Source organism: Polyodon spathula, chromosome 13 (assembly GCF_017654505.1).
Source record: "Polyodon spathula isolate WHYD16114869_AA chromosome 13, ASM1765450v1, whole genome shotgun sequence".
Lineage (NCBI taxonomy): Eukaryota > Metazoa > Chordata > Actinopteri > Acipenseriformes > Polyodontidae > Polyodon > Polyodon spathula.
The window spans coordinates 31891126-31914862 of NC_054546.1; the positions used below are offsets into that span (position 1 = coordinate 31891126).

Here is a 23737-nt window from a genome sequence, read left to right on the forward strand (position 1 = left end):
CTCTCTGTCAAAATCGAAGAAAGGGATGGGCGAGGAGAGTGGGCTGCCGCACTCCTGATTAGGTAGGTCCAGTTTGACCAATCCTAGTGACCGCTGAGGAGAAAGACGCTTCTTATAGCCAATCGTAGACTGGTATCTAGTCACTGGGACGACCAGGGTGCTTGGGGTTAGTTGCTGCGCGAGTATCCTATCTGAAAAGCGAAGAATGGAATAACATTTTGTATAAAGAGTTTTATTTATTCGTGAAGTAGTCGTGTCTGTCAAATTAAAATTTGACTTTAGAAAAAGTTTGATTGGGAAAGAGGACGCTTTACTCTCTAACCAAACAACAAAATTCCGTTTTGAAGTTTTTACAGTTATTGGTAGACGATCCCTAAATTTTAATCTGAGACAGACCTAAGAACAGAAAAAAAAAAAAAACCACAGAATTTTAAAAGACAAAAGCGGACACTTTTTTTTTTTTTTTTTTTTTTTTTTTATCTAGCTACCAGGTAACAAGTTGGAGCGTGCGTTAGCTGTTGACATGGAGTGGTATTTTTTTACGTTTCAATTTTAAACCGGAAATATAGTTTTTATGTTTTGACTAGACCAGTTAAACTTGTGAATGTGTTGAGAACTGAAAAAGGGAAATATTTAAAGAGACACCGGAGATTCGTTAGCGCGTGAGGGAAAACCAGTTTACATCTGTTTTTTTTTTTTTTGTTTTTTTTTTTTTTTTAAGTGAATAGAAGATGCCCTCAAGAAATTGGCACAAAGAAGATTCTCTATCCTATAACGTGCTGTAAAACTAAACTTAAATGCTGAACCATAATGAAGAAAAATTACATGACGTACGAATTCAGTCTAGTTGTTTTAAAAACAACGAATGCCAAAGGGAAGGTGAAGAAGAACATTTCTTTCATGGGTTGCAAAAGTCTTGCTTTTTCTTTAGTAGTTAAAAACTGCATACTCACACGGTCTTGCTAAGTCGTGACTTGCTTTAAAAAAAAAGTTGAATGGAGCATTGATTCGAGAAAAGAAAACGCTATTCACGAGCTGGGGACAGCTATAAACTTGGCTTTGTGGGTGTTATTGTATATGTAAAATACATTAAAAATGGTGGAAAAGCGGTGTTTGGTGCAAAGGGAAGGTGTATACCGATGGTTCTCCGAGTTAAACTCCGCTCAGAGGGTCGAATTCCTTTGCGGGCTGCTCGACCTCTGTGTGCCCATAGAGCTACGGTTTCTGGGCTGCTCCTTGGAGGATTTGGCTAGAAAGGACTACCACTCGCTCCGTGATGCCGAGATCAAGGCTAACAACGCCGCCGACCTGGCCACCCTGACCAACATAACGGACGAGGTGGTACGGAGCAAATTGTTGATCGCCCTGGCACTGCTCAATTCTGACAACCGGGAGGCAGCCGGGGTCCTTTTCAGAACTCTCACACACATCGACTCAATAATCAACAACTACGGGCTTCAGCTCAACGACGGGCAAACCGGGGACCAGTTTTTGCTTCTCTTCACCATGGCTTCGAATCACCCGGCCTTTAGTTTCCATCAGAAACAAGTGCTGAGGCAGGAGCTGACTCAGATACAAAGCATTGTAAACACGACGTGCAATAACGCCAACCTTACTACCACGAACACAGTTACTGTCACAACTTTTACCACCAGCACGACATTTAGCTCTTGTACTGATTTTCATTGCTGCCACAAGGTGGGTTAAAAATTATTATAATCTATATGATTGATGTATTTGAAAATATCCTGTCGGCCTACAACTTTTGACATATACAGTTTGGCAAATAGCTTTATTGTGGGATTTTAACACACAGAAATGCAGTACTGTTTGCAATTAATCCCTTCCTTTATTTTGTAGCCATGACAGACGTACGTTTCTGTGTCAAAGTGTTAAACCCTTCCGAGCAGTATTTATGGTACCTAGTTAGTTCAAGAATTCTTAAGTGGTTTCCAAAAAGTAGGATTTATCAAGTACTCGCACTGATGGCTTCAATTTTGAATTCTGTATTACTAAAGAAAAGCTGCCCATGTCTATAATGTTAAGATGCAAGACCCACCCTAGTGGACAACGAGATCACAAGGCGGTTCCTGTTGATGGTCTTAGTTTATGTATTTTGGGGAATGGGAGTTTTATATTTTACTCTTTTTGGCAGTTCAGAGCAAATTCTAATGTGAGCTAGTTAGTATAGACAGTAAACAAGATCATCATGACTAGTACTGTATGCCCCCTAGTCACATTATGCATTTAGAGATGGTCTTGCCACAAAAGATCCCTGGTATTCTGTAAGACCAGTGTACAGTAATATCTGTATATTCATCATGCCATAATATCTATACTGCTGCTTGCTATGGCTATCCAGTGGGCAATTGTCAATAATTAGAAGGCAATATAGTCAGTGAGTTGTTTACAGATAGCCCTTGAATGAGGTTGTTTTGGCTACCCTTATATCCTACCTTCCTGTATTGCAGAAGATAACCTAACAGAAACAACAACATGCAGACCTGACATGCCTGCAAACAAAATTAGAGCTTTCAGTACTATAACAAAATAAATCACCATGAACCTGCATCCATTGTGAAAATGCGAGTGTGACGGAGACACCTCTTACTATACCCAGATCTTGATGATAAAGAATGTCTTCAGCAAATTTCATCACAATTGCAAGCAATTCTGTCAGTTTTTGAATGTTGAATGTTCTGTCAGGTTTTGAATTGTTCACTCCTTTTTTCTTTTTGTAATATGTCAGGTTTGTTTTCTCTCAATAGCTGAATCCCAGTTTCATCACAGTGGGATTGCGTTTCTATAGATAGATTCAAAATGTGTGACAAATGGGAGAAAAAATACTCCTCAGATTACTCAAAATGGGTTAAAGTTAATCAGATACAGTATTACAGTAAAATGTTGGTTTTAAACACCTTGCCATTTGAATATCCGTTAAAGCTGATTTGCATGGCAGGTTTGTTAATCCACAGATTGCTGTCAGGCAGATGTTTCCGATGTTCAGCATGCATAATTTATAGGCAAGCAATTGAATAGCAAGTAAATAATCTTAATTTTATTCACGGATGAGCTCATGGAAACAAATGCAAATTAAGGGATGACTTGGAGCCTGTGTTTTATTTCATTTCTATTTGGGACTTGATTGACCTGTTTAAAAATTCCTTTTATTTTCCAGATGTTGTCCTATATTATTAGCTTACAAGATTTTGGTTGTGAAGTCTTTGGCTCCACAGTACTCTGGATGACAAATTACAGTAACTACATGACAAGGTGAATCAAGTAGTCTATTTAAAAGTGGTGTCCTAAAATCTTGTTACATTTGGTAGTTGTGTGCTGTATTAAATCGCAAGCCTCGTTGGCTGTCCTGTTTGTTTATATTCCCTAAAGGTCTCCTCCCTCCTCAAGGCTGCCTTGTCACTAAGTGAACTAAACAAGGATGTTCTTAGTAAGCCTAGAATAACAAAGCAGAATCAAATGAAATGAAAAGGGATCTCTTTTTTATAAACATGCTGATCATGTTAGGAAATGCATAGCATCTGGGTTATTAGTAGGGGTGCGCAATAGTACCGATACACCGGTATATTGCAATATTCATCAGGCAATATATTTGGTATTTTTGGTTAAACTGATTCAGGGAAACATCTACTGGAAAATGGCTATTATCTCGCGAGATAATCATTTCCCGTGAGAACTCATAATGCCAGCAGTGCTAACACGAAAGAACATATGGTAGAAGCACACAGAGATGTCAAGCTTGCTTAACTTCTACAAAGCAAAGTCACATGTGTGGAATAATTTCCTAATAAAAAAAAATCCAAAAAGGATGGTTATGCAGCGTCAAAACCTACGCCTTAAAGTACCGGAACGCCAATTACAATATTGATTTTCCTAAAACAAATTCTACGAATTTACATTTTATTTGTACATTGAACTTGAGGTAACATCTAATAGGTAATGCGTTTCACATGTGACTTTTAAGTTATTCCCCCTTGATAAGTGCTGCCAGATTGATGGTTTTTTCTAGCCAAATTTGGCTTGTTTTGAAAGCATCTAATAGGTAAATGTTGTCTTGGTGGTTTTTTTTTTTTTGTTGTTTTTGTTTTTTTTGACTGACATGCATGTTTTTTTTTTCTCTTTCAATTATGAGGTCATCTCCAGCGCAGAACTTCAATCACCACACTATCCTATGTCACGTGTCCCCCTCACCACGCCCCCTTTCTTCTGGAGCTCTGCATCCAATAAAATTACGAATTGCACAAACGCTCAGTTATTTTTTTTTTTTATTTGGCACCAATTTAAGAACTGTATCAGTGCAATTTTAATTATTTTTTACAATTATTTTTAAAGACTGGCAGTTGTGGACAATGTCATTTTACACTATATTCTGAATATATATATATATATATATATATATATATATATATATATATACACACACACACACACACACACACATATACACACACAGCTCTGGAAAAAATTAAGAGACCACTGCAAAATTATCAGTTTCTCTGGTTTTACTATTTATAGGTATGTGTTTGGGTAAAATGAACATTTTTGTTTTATTCTATAAACTACTGACAACATTTCTCCCAAATTCCAAATAAAAATATTGTCATTTAGAGAATTTATTTGCAGAAAATGACAACTGGTCAAAATAACAAAAAAGATGCAGTGTTGTCAGACCTCGAATAATGCAAAGAAAATAAGTTCATATTCATTTTTAAACAACACAATACTAATGTTTTAACTTAGGAAGAGTTCAGAAATCAATATTTGGTGGAATAACCCTGATTTTCAATCACAGCTTTCATGCGTCTTGGCATGCTCTCCACCAGTCTTTCACATTGATGTTGGGTGACTTTATGCCACTCCTGGCGCAAAAATTCAAGCAGCTCGGCTTTGTTTGATGGCTTGTGACCATCCATCTTCCTCTTGATCACATTCCAGAGGTTTTCAATGGGGTTCAGGTCTGGAGATTGGGCTGGCCATGACAGGGTCTTGATCTGGTGGTCCTCCATCCACACCTTGATTGACCTGGCTGTGTGGCATGGAGCATTGTCCTGCTGGAAAAACCAATCCTCAGAGTTGGGGAACATTGTCAGAGCAGAAGAAAGCAAGTTTTCTTCCAGGACAACCTTGTACTTGGCTTGATTCATGCGTCCTTCACAAAGACAAATCTGCCCGATTCCAGCCTTGCTGAAGCACCCCCAGATCATCACCGATCCTCCACCACATTTCACAGTGGGTGCGAGACACTGTGGCTTGTAGGCCTCTCCAGGTCTCCGTCTAACCATTAGACGACCAGGTGTTGGGCAAAGCTGAAAATTGGACTCATCAGAGAAGATGACCTTACTCCAGTCCTCTACGGTCCAATCCTTATGGTCTTTTGCAAACCTCAGCCTGGCTCTTCTTTGCTTCTCATTGATGAAGGGCTTTTTTCTAGCTTTGCACGACTTCAGCCCTGCCCCTAGGAGCCTGTTTCGAACCGTCCTCGCCGTGCACTTCACCCCAGCTGCCGTTTGCCATTCTTTTTGTAGGTCACTTGATGTCATCCTACGGTTGCTGAGTGACATTCGAATGAGTTGGCGGTCATCCCGGTCAGTGGAGAGTCGTTTTCGCCCTCTGCCGGTCTGTAGCTTTGTTGTCCCCAATGTGTGCTGCTTGACCTTGTTCTTATGAACCGCCATCTTTGAAATTTTAAGGATGGAAGCAACCCGACGCTCACTGTATCCCTCTGCCAGTAAAGCTAGAATTGAACCCTTCTTTTCCTCACTCAAAACTTTCCTTTTCAACTCTTTGGGCATGGTCAATAGTTATTTTTTGATTCCAATTACTTTTGAGGTACTACTAGCACTGTTTTGCCATCCAGCTGGTCCTATTGCAAGAGGATAGTGATGACCACAGGAGTGGTTTTTATACTTTTCCTCATTAAATAAGATTTGGTTCAGGTGATCCCCTAATCAGTACCTCATTCAGTAGAATGAGGTGTGCCTGTGTTGGAATTCAACAGACACTGGAATGGAATGGCTCCCATACATGTAGAGATGCTGATTTAAGAAAAATTTGCAGTGGTCTCTTAATTTTTTGCAGAGCTGTATGTATGTATGTATGTATATATATATATATATATATATATATATATATATATATATATTATATATATATATATATATTTTTTTTTTCCCCTGGCTCTGCAGCATTTGATCTCATCAGATAAAAAATAATGGAAGTTCTGAGGAAAAAAACAAAACAAGCAAAGCAGATACAGAAATGGATAGTTTATAACATTACTTACAAGTATTTTTTTGTTATTTTTAAATAAATGTGTATAACTTGTTTATGCTTTTGTAAATGCACTGACTGATTTATATAAACCCATATTTATGGCCACAGTCATAATATGCATTTTTGAAAAACATGTTTATAATAAAAATTCAAAAATGTCATTTAAAATCAATTTTAAGTAGCTTTCAAACCAGCAATGTTTTTCTATTTTTTAAAATTGGGAGCACATGCATGTACTTCAGAGGATCCAACAAAAATTAGTGACTGGGCATTAATTATGAGAGTTCAATTAGTCATATTACATTCTTATACTTTAAATTCCATGAAAAGCACCGTTTATATAAGTAGATTTATGTTGATAGGAAAAAATCAACAAGCATCATTCAGCATTGAATTCCAATATGTATTGCAATATTGTCTTCAATAGTTATTAGGGTACTACTTCTCTAAAATACAAATGTTTCAGTTGTATGGGGCAGCATATGTGATCATTTCTGTAGTAGTTATTGCAGAAGTAGAGTTCACAGTCATGTTTTATTATCTATAAACAGCTCGCTATCACTTTGCCGGTAAGTTAAACAACATTTATCTAAGCAATGCTTGTTTAAAAAAGGTTAGGGCTTGAGCGAAAAGCAAGAAGGATGCTGTAATACAATAAAGTCTGACCATTACTCATTTAATCTGTTTCCCTCGTTTCTGGCTTTAAGCGTTAAGTTAATGGTTCCAGAATCTGCCTGTGTACATACTGTACTCCTGCAATCAATGTGCAACAAGTTTGTGCTGTGAACCTCTGGTTATAGCCAGAGCATTATTCTCTGACTGTAGAACAGGAAAGCTAATTTAATACAGTGATCTGATAAAAATCAGAGACTAAAGACTTTTGCAGATTTGCAGAGTATTCACAGTCCAACTGGAAATTGCAATTATACTCTTTGTTCAAGTTTTAGGTTAAAGGAGAGTGGAAAAAGGATTTCTGGAGATGGGTGGAATAAATGACCAGATTTCTTTAGATGACTGCCAACAACATTCTATTTTTTCTTTTTTTTTTTTTAAGTTATTATTTGATTTAGTCTGTGCTGTTGTGTTACCATAACTGACGTTTATTCCCTGGGCACTTATTTCAGTCTATCCCTGGAACTACATTTTAGTTTTGGCACAGCTACCCGTACCAAATAACAACAATTGCAATGAAGAATTTATTTGAGTGTGCAAGGGTCCTTTTTTTCAATATCTTTGGATTTTCAGGCTTTACACCTCTTTGGAACTGGAATAGCTGGAAGTACTTTTTTTTTTTTCTCCTTCTGAATGCTTAGTCTTGCCTGGCAGCATGTGAGATATTACTTAAAATAGCCACGGAAAACAGCTGTAACATTTCTGTTTGTTTTGTAAACTTGTTTCTGTGAAATCAAAAGTTGTGCGTTTTGTTTGCTGTGAAAATTGATGAGGAAAGCAGCTGTATTTGGTTGAGGGATGGCAGTTTTCGTCCATGACTCCAATGCACAGCACAGCTTTCGCTAACAGTTGGTATACACCAGGGGTTCCTGAACCACAGACCGCCTACAGCCCGGTATAAACTTTCACTTATCGAGCTGCTTATGAGACTTTCCATTCGGTTAAAAAAAACAATGCCTGTTTTTGTTTTCAGATCATTCAGGATTTTTTTCTCCACTGGAAGCGAGGCTTTCTCGAAACCCCCCTTTCATGGCTTCTATTTGGACTGTCCCAGCTGGAGGCACCAAAATTAAAATATGTGCCAATTCAGTTCATTGTTCAGCAATATATTTTGCTGATGCTTTAAGTTCAGTGTTTCAGAATGGATAAATGTATTACCAAAGTTAGTTAAGAGAACAGAGGTTTCCAGGATAGCTGGGAACAAGAATATTTTATAATTGAAAATAACAAGAAACCTTTTTGTTTGTTTGCAAAAAATACAACGTATACAATGCCACTATGAAATCCATTCAAGTTAACTCTGCCAGTACTCAATAGTGACAAGCAAAAATGTAAAGTTGGCAGTGACAGTTGGCAGTTACAACAAAATGTATGAAGCGTGTTTGACAGAGGGTGAAGTCGTTACACCTGCCAGCTATGTTGGCAAATTTCTGAAAGATTATTTTTTGTTTTGTTTTGTTTGAAATCTGTTAAATCTATAGATTACCTTCTTTTGTTTCAAATCACGTTGTGTTTGGATTATATGGCAACAATATATAAAAATAAGCTGAATTTCGTACGATAGTTAAATTACTGAAGATTTGTGAGATTAATTCAGATGGTTTGCTTTTGGACATAAAATATCAACAGTAATGAACAGCTGTAGTTCAGATAGAAATTACTTTGTTAAAATATAGTATTTTTGTTATTACAATGTTAAAGCGACGTCTGATGCAGACGCATGCATATTCTTTTCAGTTATTAAAAACTTAAGTCCTTTGTATTTCTTTTTTTTTATATAATGGGAAAGTCCTAATTTGAATATAAGTTGTGCCTTTTTGTTAAACTATTATGCACAACAGTATTTTTAGTTATTGGATCTTCTGTTAAAAAACTGGTGTTTGTACTTTATTTTCAAAAATAAAATGTCAGTGCATCGAGTGTAAATCTTTAGGTTGAGTTTCGGGGGAGTGCTTCTGAGTCGCGTTTATCCTTCCCCTATCTCTAATTTCCAGTCAGTCACTTTCCCACTTCTGTATAAGTCTCATGTTCCCTCTTCCGCCCTCTCTAGCGTTTTTGTTTCTCGTACGAGCCGGTAGGCTACCAGTCTTTTCATTGTCTTTGTGTATACTTTTCAAAAAGAAAAAAAAATATATAGAAATCTTAGCCAAAGCTATTTAAAAAAGCTTTTTCCGCCAAAGCGGCTGTAATCCTGGAAGCCGACAACATCATCATCAACTGGGCCACTCCAGATATGGATTTATTCAATTGGATTTTCAGCAGGCTGCGAGCCCGCGCCTATGGGATCTGTGCTTCTACAGCCCATTCTTCATCTCTGTATCCCAGAGCAGCTTCCTACAGCTCTTGCACCCTGCTGCCTCCTTCTTCTCCACCCTCCACTCGTCACATCTCTTCCGTCAATCCTATTCACGGCTCAGCACCCCCATCAGCATCTCGTTCCCAGGATAAATTTGGCCGCTGTATTATTATTGGCTCTATTGGCGCCAGGCAGATCTGCAATAATTAATACTGGAAACTGCCTGGTCAAAGGCTGCTGCTATCTCCACATTTGCAACTGTTGTGGCGACGCCCATTCCAAATCCATCTGTCCCTTGTCCCGCAAGCTCCCTCCTTTCAGCTTCCTCACCCATAAACATCATTGCCTTAGACCTGCATGTCGAGTTCTCATTTCACTATATCATTCTCTCAAACGCCATTAAATCTATAAAGCAGGCAGGTCAAGGAGCATGGCTAGCTACAATGGATATTTCGGACGCGTTCAACGTGATGCCACCCCCCTTTCCCTCAGTCACTTATTCAGTGTCTTCTGGAAAAGAGGATTCTGTTTCGCTACCCAACTCCTTCGGTTCCCGCAACAGTCCTAGGATCGCATCCGCACCCTCATTAACGCCTATCAACCAGGAAACCTTCACCCTCTGAACCCCTCTTCTCTGAGCTATCTAGAAACATTATCACTAGGCATTGGTTCGCCTCTCGCCTCTCCTCCCCTGTCACCAAGGCAGGACTGCCCTCCCAGTTTAACACACCCCATTCTCTTAGAATCAGAGCAGCAACATCCTCAGCAAGAGCCGGGCTCAGCCAACACGCCATCAAAGTCAAGATGACATCGCTAGACATAATCAGCAGTTGATCTCTACATCAGATCCACCCCAGCAGTCATCATATCTGACCACCAACCCCTAGCTAGCTTGCCCCAAGTGGGAGTGCCCTCTCCTCCCAGTTCACCAGAGGTTTCCTCCTAAAAAGGGGTTTTTTTCCCTCTCCACAGCGCGGACAGCTTTCCTTTAGGTTGTCTTGTTTGTTTTTTCCCCCACTTAAAACTATGTAGTGCAGTGGCTGCAGTCTTTTCTATCCTCACAGGTGCAGTTCTGTGGGGGGCCAGGGGTGCCCCTTTTTGATGATTAGTGAGGCTCACTTTCCCCGGCCTCCCTGGGCTACGCCCTTCGAGCTGGAGGTTCTGCGTCAGGCCAGAGGGACCCCCGGCTGCACACTTTCTATCCTGTCGCAACTCGTGCGCTTTCCCTATACTAATTTCTGGATTCTGTTCCTCTCCTTCTCAGCTATTGATGCAAAGTCTGCCTCACAGTCCTTCAATCTTTCTGATCTCTCTACTCCTTTCTGTTCTAGCTCCAGGATTCCTGTAAGCTCTGTTCCATGATCCCGAGTCCCTCTAATTTTTCTTTTTCAAGGCTCTCCTTCGGAGTCCGTTCGGTCCCGGTGGGTAGCTCCATTCCCAAGTCGCTCAGCTGCAGCGGCTCTCCGAGAGTCGGGTCCTCTTCTGCCAATCCCTTATGGGTAGCTCCATTCCCAAGTCACCACGTAAGTGGCTCTCCACAGTGGGGGATTCTATCTGTGTGTTTTCGAGTCTTGGGTCGCCGGACCAGCCTTCGGCAATAAGGTTCTCCATCGCCGAGAGCAAGTCTCCTGTTCTATCCCTTTAACTCGTTTCAAGTATCATGGCGCTCTCATGAAGCACTACACTTACCACTCACCATCGCCCCGTGAACTGTCATTGATTAATACCTATATGATAATCGAATATGAAATTAGGCTGCTGATTGCTCCACTACAATCTAGATACATTGTTTAAAGTGGAGTCCCATTGATGTTGTTCAGAGTGCAGTGCAATGCAGTGCTCTGAGCCTCCAGCTATAGACCAAAAGATCAACAGCTCAAGAGAAAACTGTCTAAAAGTTTCTTACTTTGTGTCATTTAAAGTAAGGAAATAGGACCCATTCTCTGTACCTGCATGTTTCTAAATGTGTAACATGAAAGTCTGTAGATGGTGAGGCTTTAAATATCCAGACGAATCCAGCTTTACAGCTGAGTTCAAATTAACTTCTTTGTTACAATCCTGAAAGACACATTTTCTGGCGTAAAATAACTCTGTTCCATTAGTTGTAGATTTGAATCACCACATAAAAGGCAACAGAATGTTGCATTTTAGTTTTGCGTTGGTGTCTTTACAAAAACATTGGGGTTTACTCCACTGTGGAGACCCTTTGGTTGCTACAGGTTCTGTACCAAGCCAAGCCTAAATGTACCATGGGACTAATTTAAAACAAATACATTTTAGAAAGTCTTGACTGTCATGTGCCGCAGCTGATCTTGATCCAAATGAATTTACCGACCTGCTTATACAGTCCCAGACATGTAGATTTTGGTTCAATTGCTTGCATAAGAAAATTGATGCCCTTAAATTCTAATTATTATGAAAGTTAATGGCCAAAGGTTTTGCGTCACCTATAATTTTAGGATTGAGACATAATTAAACACATTATATATATAAAAGGAAGATAATTTAGATATTTTATTTAACATCATGTAATCAAACTACAAAATTATATCACCAAAGTCTACAGGAAGCCATAATAGTAGTACAGTATTTCATGTTAGATTTCAAAATGTCACATTTTTCAGTATATGGAAAACAACTACAAAGTGTTATGTAATTCAATCTGTTAATGTAACATTATTCAGCAGGTTTCATTTTACCTTTGTGAAGCAGAATTAGTTAATTCTATAGGGTGATGCAAAACTTTTAACCATAGCTGTAGGTTGTGACTTGTCTAAGAGGAAACTAGTGTTATTTTGTTTGTTAGTTTTGGCTTTGGTTTAGTCCTGGGCAGCAAATAACTCTTGTTAATATTTCTGAACTGGGCCAGTATAATTGCTTTAAGTGTCTCAATTACAATTCTGAGGCTTGTTGCAAATAGTGAATCATTGAGCGACATGATCAGATACCGAAGTTAAGGCACATTGATATCTGGAGCGATGAAATCGGTCAAGGAAAACGTCAAATTTTAAACGAAACACACACTTGATGATAAAATGTTCCTTGTGTTTTTAAGAAAAAAGCCATAACATTTATGCTAGAAGCGCTATGTCTTCCTTGGGTACGGGGCTCCATATTTTCCGGGTTGTAAACATAAAATACAGTGCATGGTGGGAAAACGTCATATTAAGTCCCATAGTCCATTTCGTTACTATGAATTGCAACCAAACTATTTTAATAGTGTTTGTACGCATTAAGCCCGACTAAACATTACGTAGTGTGGACAGGGCCTTAGAAACTTTTGTAACTAATAAAATGTGTGGTAGTTGTTTATCATTGAAGAGTAAGTAGCTTCAAGTTACTTGCAAAACCTTGACCAATTTGGTTAATTCATTGTTAGGCCATGTGTTCCCCCACATTGTAGAATACTTTACAGGCTAGGGCACTTCAGTTATATAGTGAAATAACCAGAAGCACTGTATTGTGCAATTCATTGTACTTGTCTTACTGTTTTGTATGCTGGATTTAGTTTTATTTACATATATTTGTTTATCTATGTAACCAGGAGATGTATCCATTAAGACTGAGGTCATTTACAAGGGGATCCTGGAAAACAATACAAAAATTGCAACATATATAAAAAAGCATTACAATATACAAACACAGCAAAAGCACATGTGGTTCAAACTTAATCAGCTGCATACAGAGATGTAAGAATAGAATAAATAAGACATATCTATTTCTTAATGTGGACTGAAGGAGAAGCATTGGCAGGAGGAATTCCCCAATACGATGTTTAAAACTAGAGAAAGAAAGATGATCAGATTCCACCTTCATGCTGTGATGGAAACAGTTCCACGTCTTCCGGTGTTGATATGCAAAAGATAATTCTCACATACATGTTTGCACCCTTGGTGTGCAATCTGCACAAAATTAATTCTGTGTTGAAAATTCATCTTTAAGTCAGATACTGTGCATAATCTACATTCACCATCAATTTTCTGTAACTGCTGACACCAAAGCTCAGTCCCTCCTTGTTAATTCAGGTTTCACAGTAGTAATGGTGGTGCCCTCAGTCTTGTCATGTACCTCGCAGTAAATAAAAACAGTTTATTTACTTTGATTGCAGGTCTCGCATAGGGATGAGAGAGCGATGAGTGGGGACAGTGTGAACAGCTTAGAAAACTCACTCCAGGCCTCGGCACATTCTTCGGAGGAGTCGGCACTCACAGGGCCTGCAGGGAAACACACCAGAGGTGAGTCCCAGCCTGCTCATTCATACAAGCAGCACCCATTCCTCACTTTACATGAGCAAAGGAAGCGCAAATCTCAGCGTTTAACTGAGGTTTTTCCAGTAAAAGTAATTAAGGAATGTCAGGGTGTAGTTTTTGGTTGGACACAATCACTTGGATTTTTGTTTTTTTGTTTTGTTTTATTTTGTTTAGGCACAATTGTTTCTTGGTTGTGAGGTTAGCACATCAGCAATGGCTTTGCTATTCCAACCCTTAATTGCATTCAGCTCTAAATAAAAACACACAATTGTTGCTCTCTTTTCTAGGTTTCAGTTTGAAATAATGCATTAAAATCAGCAGTGGGTTTATCAAAAACTCATTTGATTTGTAAGAAAAGTGCAGCTTGTGTAAAATAAATGGTTACTTTTTAAATGTGTTCTTATTTCCCCCCTGTTGGTGGTTATTTAGTTACAACAGTCTTGTGTGAGGAAACTGTCCTTTTGTCCATCTTTGTCATACCTACATCTTTGCTTGTTGATGAAGTCAGTGTGATATCGAGGTCTAATTCTGAATTTACTGTATTTACAGTTGTGGCAGTAGCTGTAGGTTACTAAAGTAATTCGCTTGTTTAGTGGTTTCAGCTGTGTTGGCGCACAGCAGTTCTTTTCTTCTTGCAGTTTTAATGAGTTGAATCTCTTTCATGTGTTGCTATAAATGTTCTGCAATAAGCCATAGTGGCCCGTTCATAAACACTGATGAGTTCCAGATGTTTAACAAGCTGACAGTAAAGGAGGTGATAGGAAAACACCACAGTGATTGCAGGGAATTCATCCCAAAAATCTGAGAGAAGCCGAAGAAACTTCAAAAGTCTCTACAGTTTGCAGGGCTAACATTTATCATTTATCTGTCTCTGGCATTCTTTTCTGACTAGGCGCTAGAGGAAGCACTCGTACTGTAAATACTGTATAAAGTTGTTCTTTCAGCAAAATAATTAAATAACGTAGAAGTGTAACTTAAGAAAAAAAGAAAGATTTTTTAATAAAGAAAAAATTAGTGTCAGAATGTCCAACAATGTCAAAAGGAAGATAACTAGGAACTAGAACTCAGAATTTGGGTATCTGCATTAGTTAGATAGCTTAGCTCCTTCTATTCTGGAAATGTACTTTATAAACTGGATACCCAAACCTGTATCCCCATTTCTTCTTGTTAACTTATTAATATGAATTTTAAATGCTTGCATAACGGTCAGTGAGAGTATTCAACTGTGTTACACGTTGAATATAATTATATCTTGCCTTAAATAGAACTCTGCTCTTTGTGATAAAAGCATTTGGAAGAATCAGACAGACGTGGAAATTTTTCATTTTCTGCAGCCCTTTTATTGTTTCATTGCTGGCGTCTGAGATTATGAAGAAAATAAGAGAGTGATTTACTGGGGCTGGGGGCAGTAATAATTTGTTTCACTTCAGCACTGCTGCTAAATGAAAGAATAAAGGCAGCTAAGGTTTTACAGCAAGAAAAAACAGCTCCATTGGTCAGATAAAAATGCAAGTGACTTGAACTCCTCTCTCTCTCTCTCTCTCTCTCTCGACCCCAGTATATGTTGTGTTCCTCTAGCCAGCAGGTTCATACTTTAGTTTGCAGGCTTGTCCTTACCTGTTCTATGTTGCTCATTTTCTGTGTTTGAACATCATGCCTGTCACTCAGTGTTATTAAGATTAAATCTTATCTGTCTAGACCTGTTTGAAATCTTACACAAACAAAATACTGACTCGTACTGTACAAGTATGACAAGCAAGTATTAAATGAAGATTATAAACATAAACAATTTTAGTTAACAATGTTCTTGTTGTGTTGCTTTTAATTTCCACCAAATTCCTCATAAATTGACAGATAGTCCTTACTTAAGGTTCCATCCATCCATGATCATTCCTCTTCTGAGGACACTCCCAGTCGCAGTACTTACAGATTAATGTTACAGTGCTTTCGAACGTTATATATATATATAAAAAACAATAGAAGTATTAAATAATAAATATATGATATAGAGATATTATATCCCTCAAGATATATAGATTAGTCCCGAGGCTATATATATTATGACGCTAACTCACTGTAAGAAAGAAAGCCCCCTTAACCCTTTCAGTCCTGAATAGTTCTATAATCATACGGCGCTCAGATAAGCCCTACGTCTACGTCCAATGTCTGAAGTCCTACTTTTTGAAGTTTAAAAGTTTCCTCAAGTTCAGGAGGAGTAAGACTACAATACAATCCTCTGTGTTAATGGTACAGTCATAGGTCACCTGTTTTGACCTTTTACAAATAATCATCCTGGTATACAGCTGCCTACATTATCCACCCATGTTGTTGGTATTGTGCAGTTAAAGTGAACTTCCACCATATTTCAGAAACAGTTAACGATACGTCATGTCATCTTTAAAACCACTACTCCTTTTTACACGCCCGTTTTACTTTCACATTTACGAAACATTCATTAATAGATACCATTCAACTTGGCCCTAGAGATGATTTTTTGTTTCCAAAAACACCCACGTCTAGTTCTGTGTGAGGTTTTGATCAATACATTGACATTTGCCTGGCTTATTTACTCATAGGTGGATAGTTTACTGAAATACTTCTGCTTTTCCAGTAGCTTGGATGCTTGTGGGGGGCAGGACAGCTGCTGTCAGCACTGCTAACCAATATATTAACATCCGGCTCATCTTTTTGAATTTTATTTAGCAGTCTGTGCTTGTTGAAACTTGCATTGTAACTGCAACATAGCTGGTTAGACATACAGTGTGTGTGAGTGTGAGATTCTGTTGCTGGTGTTGATATTTCTATGATTTAACTGCACATAGAGTTTATTAAAATTACACAGCACGCAGGAGCCTGAGTGACAGACAGAAAGAGAGATTCTATGGGTTTCATAGCCTATACAGAAGTTGGTTTGTTATTGCCCAACTGAGGAAATAGGAAATTGAGAATTTACAGATGTGGAAATTGTGTTGTGAAGCCGTGAGCAAAGGCATCCTAGACAAGCAAAAAGTTGTTTAAAGGTATAATCAAAATATTACAGGACATAAGTGCTTCCTCTGAACTCGCATTTATTCAGGTTTTGAGTCTGGATTGATTCCTCCCACAGGTTTGACTATTAAATACCTTTTTTAAAATTTTGTTTTGTAGCGTTGTAACCGGTGTTTGAATATTCAGGAAAACATTTTGTGAAAAGTGTTAAAAAAAAAACGCTCACGGTCCTGTTCCCCAGAAGTATCACTGTAACATAATTTATAAAGTATACCAACAAAATAATAAACATTTCAATCCTTGTTCAATAAGCCTCCCTACATCCAGGTTTTAAATGTATTACTGACAACAGACATACTAAATCCCATTCCACTGCATGGCAGTGTTTTGTAGGGTAGTTTGGTGAGGTACAAGGTTTTATTTTACTTCAATATATATAAATATTTTTTTTTACAGTGTTATGTTATACCTTTTTTTTCCAGATATTAAAACATGTTTTAACTTAGGAAGAGTTCAGAAATCAATATTTGGTGGAATAACCCTGATTTTCAATCACAGCTTTCATGCGTCTTGGCATGCTCTCCACCAGTCTTTCACATTGATGTTGGGTGACTTTATGCCGCTCCTGGCACAAAAATTCAAGCAGCTCAGCTTTGTTTGATGGCTTGTGACCATCCATCTTCCTCTTGATCACATTCCAGAGGTTTTCAATGGGGTTCAGGTTTGGAGATTGGGCTGGCCATGACAGGGTCTTGATCTGGTGGTCCTCCATCCACACCTTGATTGACCTGGCTGTGTGGCATGGAGCATTGTCCTGCTGGAAAAACCAATCCTCAGAGTTGGGGAACATTGTCAGAGCAGAAGGAAGCAAGTTTTCTTCCAGGACAACCTTGTACTTGGCTTGATTCATGCGTCCTTCACAAAGACAAATCTGCCCGATTCCAGCCTTGCTGAAGCACCCCCAGATCATCACCGATCCTCCACCACATTTCACAGTGGGTGCAAGACACTGTGGCTTGTAGGCCTCTCCAGGTCTCCGTCTAACCATTAGACGACCAGGTGTTGGGCAAAGCTGAAAATTGGACTCATCGGAGAAGATGACCTTACTCCAGTCCTCTACAGTCCAATCCTTATGGGCTTTTGCAAACCTCAGCCTGGCTCTTCTTTGCTTCTCGTAGATGAAGGGCTTTTTTCTAGCTTTGCACGACTTCAGCCCTGCCCCTAGGAGCCTGTTTCAAACCGTCCTCGCCGTGCACTTCACCCCAGCTGCCGTTTGCCATTCTTTTTGTAGGTCACTTGATGTCATCCTACGGTTGCTGAGTGACATTCGAATGAGTTGGCGGTCATCCCGGTCAGTGGAGAGTCGTTTTCGCCCTCTGCCGGTCTGTAGCTTTGTTGTCCCCAATGTGTGCTGCTTGACCTTGTTCTTATGAACCGCCGTCTTTGAAATTTTAAGGATGGAAGCAACCCGACGCTCACTGTATCCCTCTGCCAGTAAAGCCAGAATTGAACCCTTCTTTTCCTCACTCAAAACTTTCCTTTTCAACTCTTTGGGCATGGTCAATAGTTATTTTTTGATTCCAATTACTTTTGAGGTACTACTAGCACTGTTTTGCCATCCAGCTGGTCCTATTGCAAGAGGATAGTGATGACCACAGGAGTGGTTTTTATACTTTTCCTCGTTAAATAAGATTTGGTTCAGGTGATCCCCTAATCAGTACCTCATTCAGTAGAATGAGGTGTGCCTGTGTTGGAATTCAACAGACACTGGAATGGAATAGCTCCCATACATGTAGAGATGCTGATTTAAGAAAAATTTGCAGTGGTCTCTTAATTTTTACCAGAGCTATATATATATATATATATATATATATATATATATATATATATATATATATATATATATATATATATATATATATATATATATAAGAGTATGTGTATTAATTTTGAAAGAATATTGAAATATGAGAAATCCAAAATCCAGTGTTTTGGTAAAATGGACACATCTTGTGGCAAAGACGAAAGTTTGCAATAAAAAGTGATCCACAGTTACCCAGCGATGCTTCTCCTTTTAATATTATCATCTGTGTCCTGGGAATGGCTTAAGTAAACTTTAGCAGTGCTGACTGTGTAAACAGGAAAAGGGGGAATTAGAAGCCAAATACATTTTCTGGTAAAACTGCATTGAGGTTTTAGATCACAAGTGCCTTTTTTAATCATATTGTAATCCGGCATCTGCCAAAAATATTGTTGTTATTTTGGCGTCACAAGCAATCTTTATTGTTTGATTATTAGAAAAGGTTTACGAAGTTAATCACATACGCCAGTAAACTTGCAAAGGGTCTTGAAACTTCTTAGGCTAGCAGACTAAACATTATTGAAATATACTTGTGTTGGAGCCTTTGTTTACATTTAAAGTCATAAGATTCACTCTAAGGGGCAAACCACACCCAATTGACCAATAACTTGGGAAGAGATTGTAGGTATTAGGAAGCGGCAGTTTAAAACAGTTGAGTTGTTTTAGTATAGCTGGAAAAAGCGATACTAAAACAAGATCTTCCACAGATCCAAAGGGTTAATTCTAGCATTGCCGTGAATTACATCCACCATATGTACAGTACATGTAAAATACAGTAACTGATAGTCCTAACCAACGATGAAGAATGTCATAACCAATTTTGATCACAATTATGTCTGTATGTTACGCTTCATATTTTTGCATACATCTAGAGAATGGCTTATCCAGTTGTCATGAAACTTGGTATTATTATAATTTAATTTAAGTTACTGAGACTGTCAGATTCTGTGGATATCCTGCATCCGTATGCCACACTTGCATGTTGGCATATATTTGTAGAATTGCTTATCAAATTGTGAGCATATTGTTGCAAATCCTTCTATACCACTCTGCTGATGTGACTCACTCTGACTTATGCTGCTCAACTCTTTTTCCTCATACCAATAGCTCTGTTTTTGAATACACAGCCGTGGCGGGGGATGTTACTGCCGTGCTTGTTCAGTACATTCTATATTGCTTACCAGGTAGAAGTACTGTTATATGAATGTTTGTGACACAATTTCTGAATGTTAATTTTACTTCTTCAACGTGCGAGTGGGTCCCTCATAACGGTCTAAGAGTAAACAATAAATATTTCTAAACCTAGAAGCACTTTTGCTCTTGGAAACCGGGGGGGGGAGTGGTGTAATATCTAATATCATTAGTCAGGGGTATTCAGTGCTCATTAAACTAGAATGCCTGACAGCAGAAGATGAAAGGGTTCTGTTGACTGGGTAGGTGTGGGTCACACCCCTCTCTCAGTGGATGTTGTACAGTACGTATTCCCTCCATGTTTTTTTCAGCCATGAATCTCTTTTGATCAAAAACCCATAAGTAGCGGCAAAGGTCTGTGGTTAAGCCAAGATATACTTGGCACCATGACGACGATCCACTGTGATGCCATATGTGCAGTCAGCAGTGTAGCGCTGAGAAATCGCACACATTGGAGTTTAGAATAACAAACCCTGAATGTGATCTGCATGGTACCTAATTATTTGTTTGTTTTTTCTATTGAATTTGTCTCCCTGCTGACCCTGCACACAAGCTTTTGGCTTTACTACAGTACATTACTGAACCTCATAACATGGAGTGGATACATTTCACTGGAGCAGCGCACACCATTTCTAAAAATAACTCCTGGGGGCAACCCAGCTGAAACTACATCCTTTATAAGCACAGCTGAAGAGAGAGGCTGGGCAGGCAGTGAAATATATTTAGAGGACATATCGACTCGGCCGGGTGAACTAACTAAGGGTTTTTCTGTCGTGTTACTATGACCCCAAAAATTTATCACAGTAAACTTTACAAAGCTTAAGTTTGTTGTTTTGACCGTGCTTTACCGTACTTCCCTGTGCTTTTACAGTGATCTGTTTCCTACACTTTGCTATTAAACCATCATAGTCTTTTATACTGTAGACCTATGAACATTTTCAGTTTTTACAGATATTTACAGAATACTGCCCAGGTCTTTTAAAAGCTAAAGGTCTTTTTTATATGCTACAATGAAACTTGATCTAAACCAGGACTTGAGCCAAAGTACGAAATACCATCAACAGTGTAATCTTTTTACTATACCTGGAAAACGGCTCAGGTGTTTGCTTCCCATTTATTTAGTATTTCAAGTAACAAAACATGATTAAAAATTCACAAAAGTAAATTCTACTAGGGTCTATTTTAGTGATTTAAATAGTGGTAGAACTATATATTTTCTCAAACCTTATTTTACTGTTTCGTGAATATAGTAATGTTAATAAAGGGCCTATAAATCACCATAAAGTGACAGCTGGATTAATAAAGAGTTTTAAAACGTTAAAACAATCCAGCTATGGCTTAACAACAATTTAAATAAACATAATAGAGCTGTGTGATTGGCTGAGACACTTCTGACAGCGAAATGTAAAAAGTCAGAATCGACCGCTATGTTTTATCTGCATGTGCACAGAAGGCTAAACTATGGAAGAAAAGGCATTAAACTGTTTAAAATTGAACTCTAGCTTTGATGCAGGGACTGAAGAGGATATTATTTTAGATTTTTCCTTTTAAGGAAATAAAAAATTCAAGGCCTATATATTCAGTGCTTGGCATTGGGCCAGGTCTTATGAGCGAGTCTTTTTTCTGTCATTAGACATTACATCAGGTTCTGTGACCCAGAAAGCAGGAGGATTAGATAGCGTAATCAATAACCGGAGAGCACACACTGCTGTTTTCTAAACTGTATTGTCTCTCCATATGTATCCAGTAGACCCTTACTGTTATATTCGGGCATGACAGTGTTTGATCTGGTGGTTGCAGGCATTTATGTTTTCTTTTATAATATTGTCTGTCATTTATTTTTTTTGTTTTTTTTCTTTTGGTCAAATAGAGAATTCATCAATGCCTACTTTAAATATACCCCATAGATTATCGTCCAGAGACAGGGATAATGTAGTGGATTATGTATCGTTTACAAGTTTTACTTGAGTTCTGGCTTCTGGTTAATTGAGTGGTTTCTTTTTAAAAAAGCAGTACTGAGGCGGCTCCCGAGTGGCGCATCCAATAAAGGCGCTCCACATGGATGTCACTGCCGACCATGACCGGGAGCTCCTAGGGGGTGGCGCACAATTGGCTCAGCACCGCCCAGGGGGATGGAGGGCCAGGTCGGCCAGAGTGTCCTCTGCTCACAGCGCACCAGCGACCCGTGTGGTCTGGCTGGGAGCCTTCGGGCTTGCCTGTAAGCTGCCCAGAGCTGCGTTGTCCTCCGATGCTGTAGCTCCTGGTGGCTGAATGGTGAGTCTACAGTGTGTAAAGATGCGGGCAGCTGACGGCACACGCCTCAGAGGACAGCGTGTGTTCGTCTTCACTCCTTCCGAGTCAGCGCAGGGGTGGTAGTGGTGAGCTGAGCCCAAAAATATGGACGCGTCCAAACTGGGGAGAAAATAATAAAAAATAATAAATATGTTAAAACATAATACTTTTATGTTAAAACAGGATCTCATGTTTAAGCATTTCCTTTTTTTAAATAATTTTTTTCAAGAATTCTATAAAAAAAAATTTTTAGTTACTTGTTAAAAATTTGTTTTTAGCAATTAAATAACAAAAAAAAAATCGAATGATCTAAGATCGTTTTACAAATGCTGTCGCTTAACTTTACATGTTCTTTGTCAGATGCATTTTAGATCATGCGATGGGAGATGAGTCATCTGGAAATCCGTACAAAGAGCTGCAGCTCAAGGGACCTTTTAAAATTCGATGGAAGATGAATAATAATGTTGTGTCTCCCCTGTCTTGAGTCCTAGAGGTCAGGCTCTCGTCCCTTTTAAACCTGTCAGGTTTCAGCCAGTGAATCATGGCCTCTAAAGATAAGGGGTAACTCTGGACAAGCTCTTCTGTCCTGCAACCTGATCTCTGCAGTTTGGCAAGTGGCTTTGTGTCAGCGTTCAGGCCAAAGGCATGCAAACATCCAGCAACAGCTGCTTGGTGATTTCTACAGCTCGTACCTCAGACTTCTAATCCTCTCTCGACCAGGTGGAAATAGCAGAATTAATAGAGGCACATTACTGCAAAGCTGAGTCAGATCCAGTTTTCAAATAACAAATTATACAGCTGTGGACAAACGTTTTGCATCACTCTGTATAAGGAATTAAGTTTGCTAACCATTGTCAACCATTTCTTTTTTGGATGCCACTGCAGCAGCAGCCGAGGTGCTCGCAGTTTTGGCCTCACTTGTGTGTGATTCGGTAGGTTCCACCTGTACTGCGTCAAATATTTGAACACTGCCGAAATGTGTCAAAAACTACCAAGTTTCTGTTTGTTCATTTAACAAAATACTGTATATAAATGAATATGTAAATTGTATTATTTTTATATTTTGTTAGTAGGTCATTTGATGGGTTATTTTGTTTATTTTCCTTCTGAGACATTTGGTATGAATTTATAATTTTGTTTTCCTGTTAATTTAGTATTAACGAAGATACATTTTTGCATTTTAAAATTCATAATTGAACATTAAAAAAACACGTTCATCCCAGCACTAGATTCCACTATCATATCTGGGGTACAGCAGCTAAAAAACAGCCTGTCCTTTTCTTTGGGTTATCCGTAACTTTAATCACGAGAGAACTAAAAAGAAGGTCTTCATCAGTGTCCTCGTGTGGTCATAGCAATGAAGATATGATATGGTTTTTAAAGGATAGAAAATTCTGTGCAGTGAAACCTCTAATAATGTACTAATAAAAAAAAATTTAAAAAATGACTTTCTCAGTGTCTTTAATATTGCCAAGAAAACTCCTACAAAAATTTTAATGCAATCCCTTTAGTTTTAAATGTTTAACATTCAGTACTGCACTGCACTGTACTGTTCTGTAAATACCAGAGGTTAAAGACTGGTTAGCACATGCTGTATTGCATTGCACACAACATTACAGATGCATGTTTGGATACGGCAGGTGTTACTGTATATGCATATGTGTTTTACTCTTCTAAACCCTGTGCTTAATAAATGTAGTGTTACAAATGAAATGCAAATTGTGGATATACTGTATAACACTAAAACTACCTGAAGAATAGTTGTTGTTTTTCCAGTAAGGAGGCTGGAATAGGTTGCTCTGTGTTTAGGTACAGTATGAACTACTAGCTTGAGAAGGGGGAAGGGAGAGGGTATTTTGGATGAAAAGTAACCAGTAACACATTTCTTCCTTCCTT

At 38.6% G+C, this 23737-nt stretch overlaps 1 protein-coding gene across 2 annotated transcripts in view; it reads left to right on the top strand.

Moving 5' to 3' along the window:
- Window positions 1-329: 329 nt before the first annotated feature.
- LOC121325913 (zinc finger CCHC domain-containing protein 14-like) overlaps window positions 330-23737 on the top strand; it is a 48888-nt gene continuing 25480 nt past the window's right edge. For both annotated transcript variants that reach the window (XM_041268988.1, XM_041268989.1), the window contains exons 1-2: window positions 330-1698; window positions 13368-13494. In XM_041268988.1, coding sequence (XP_041124922.1) covers window positions 1096-1698; window positions 13368-13494 — 730 coding nt within the window. In that variant the 5' untranslated portion in view covers window positions 330-1095. The remainder of the gene's footprint in view (window positions 1699-13367; window positions 13495-23737) is intronic.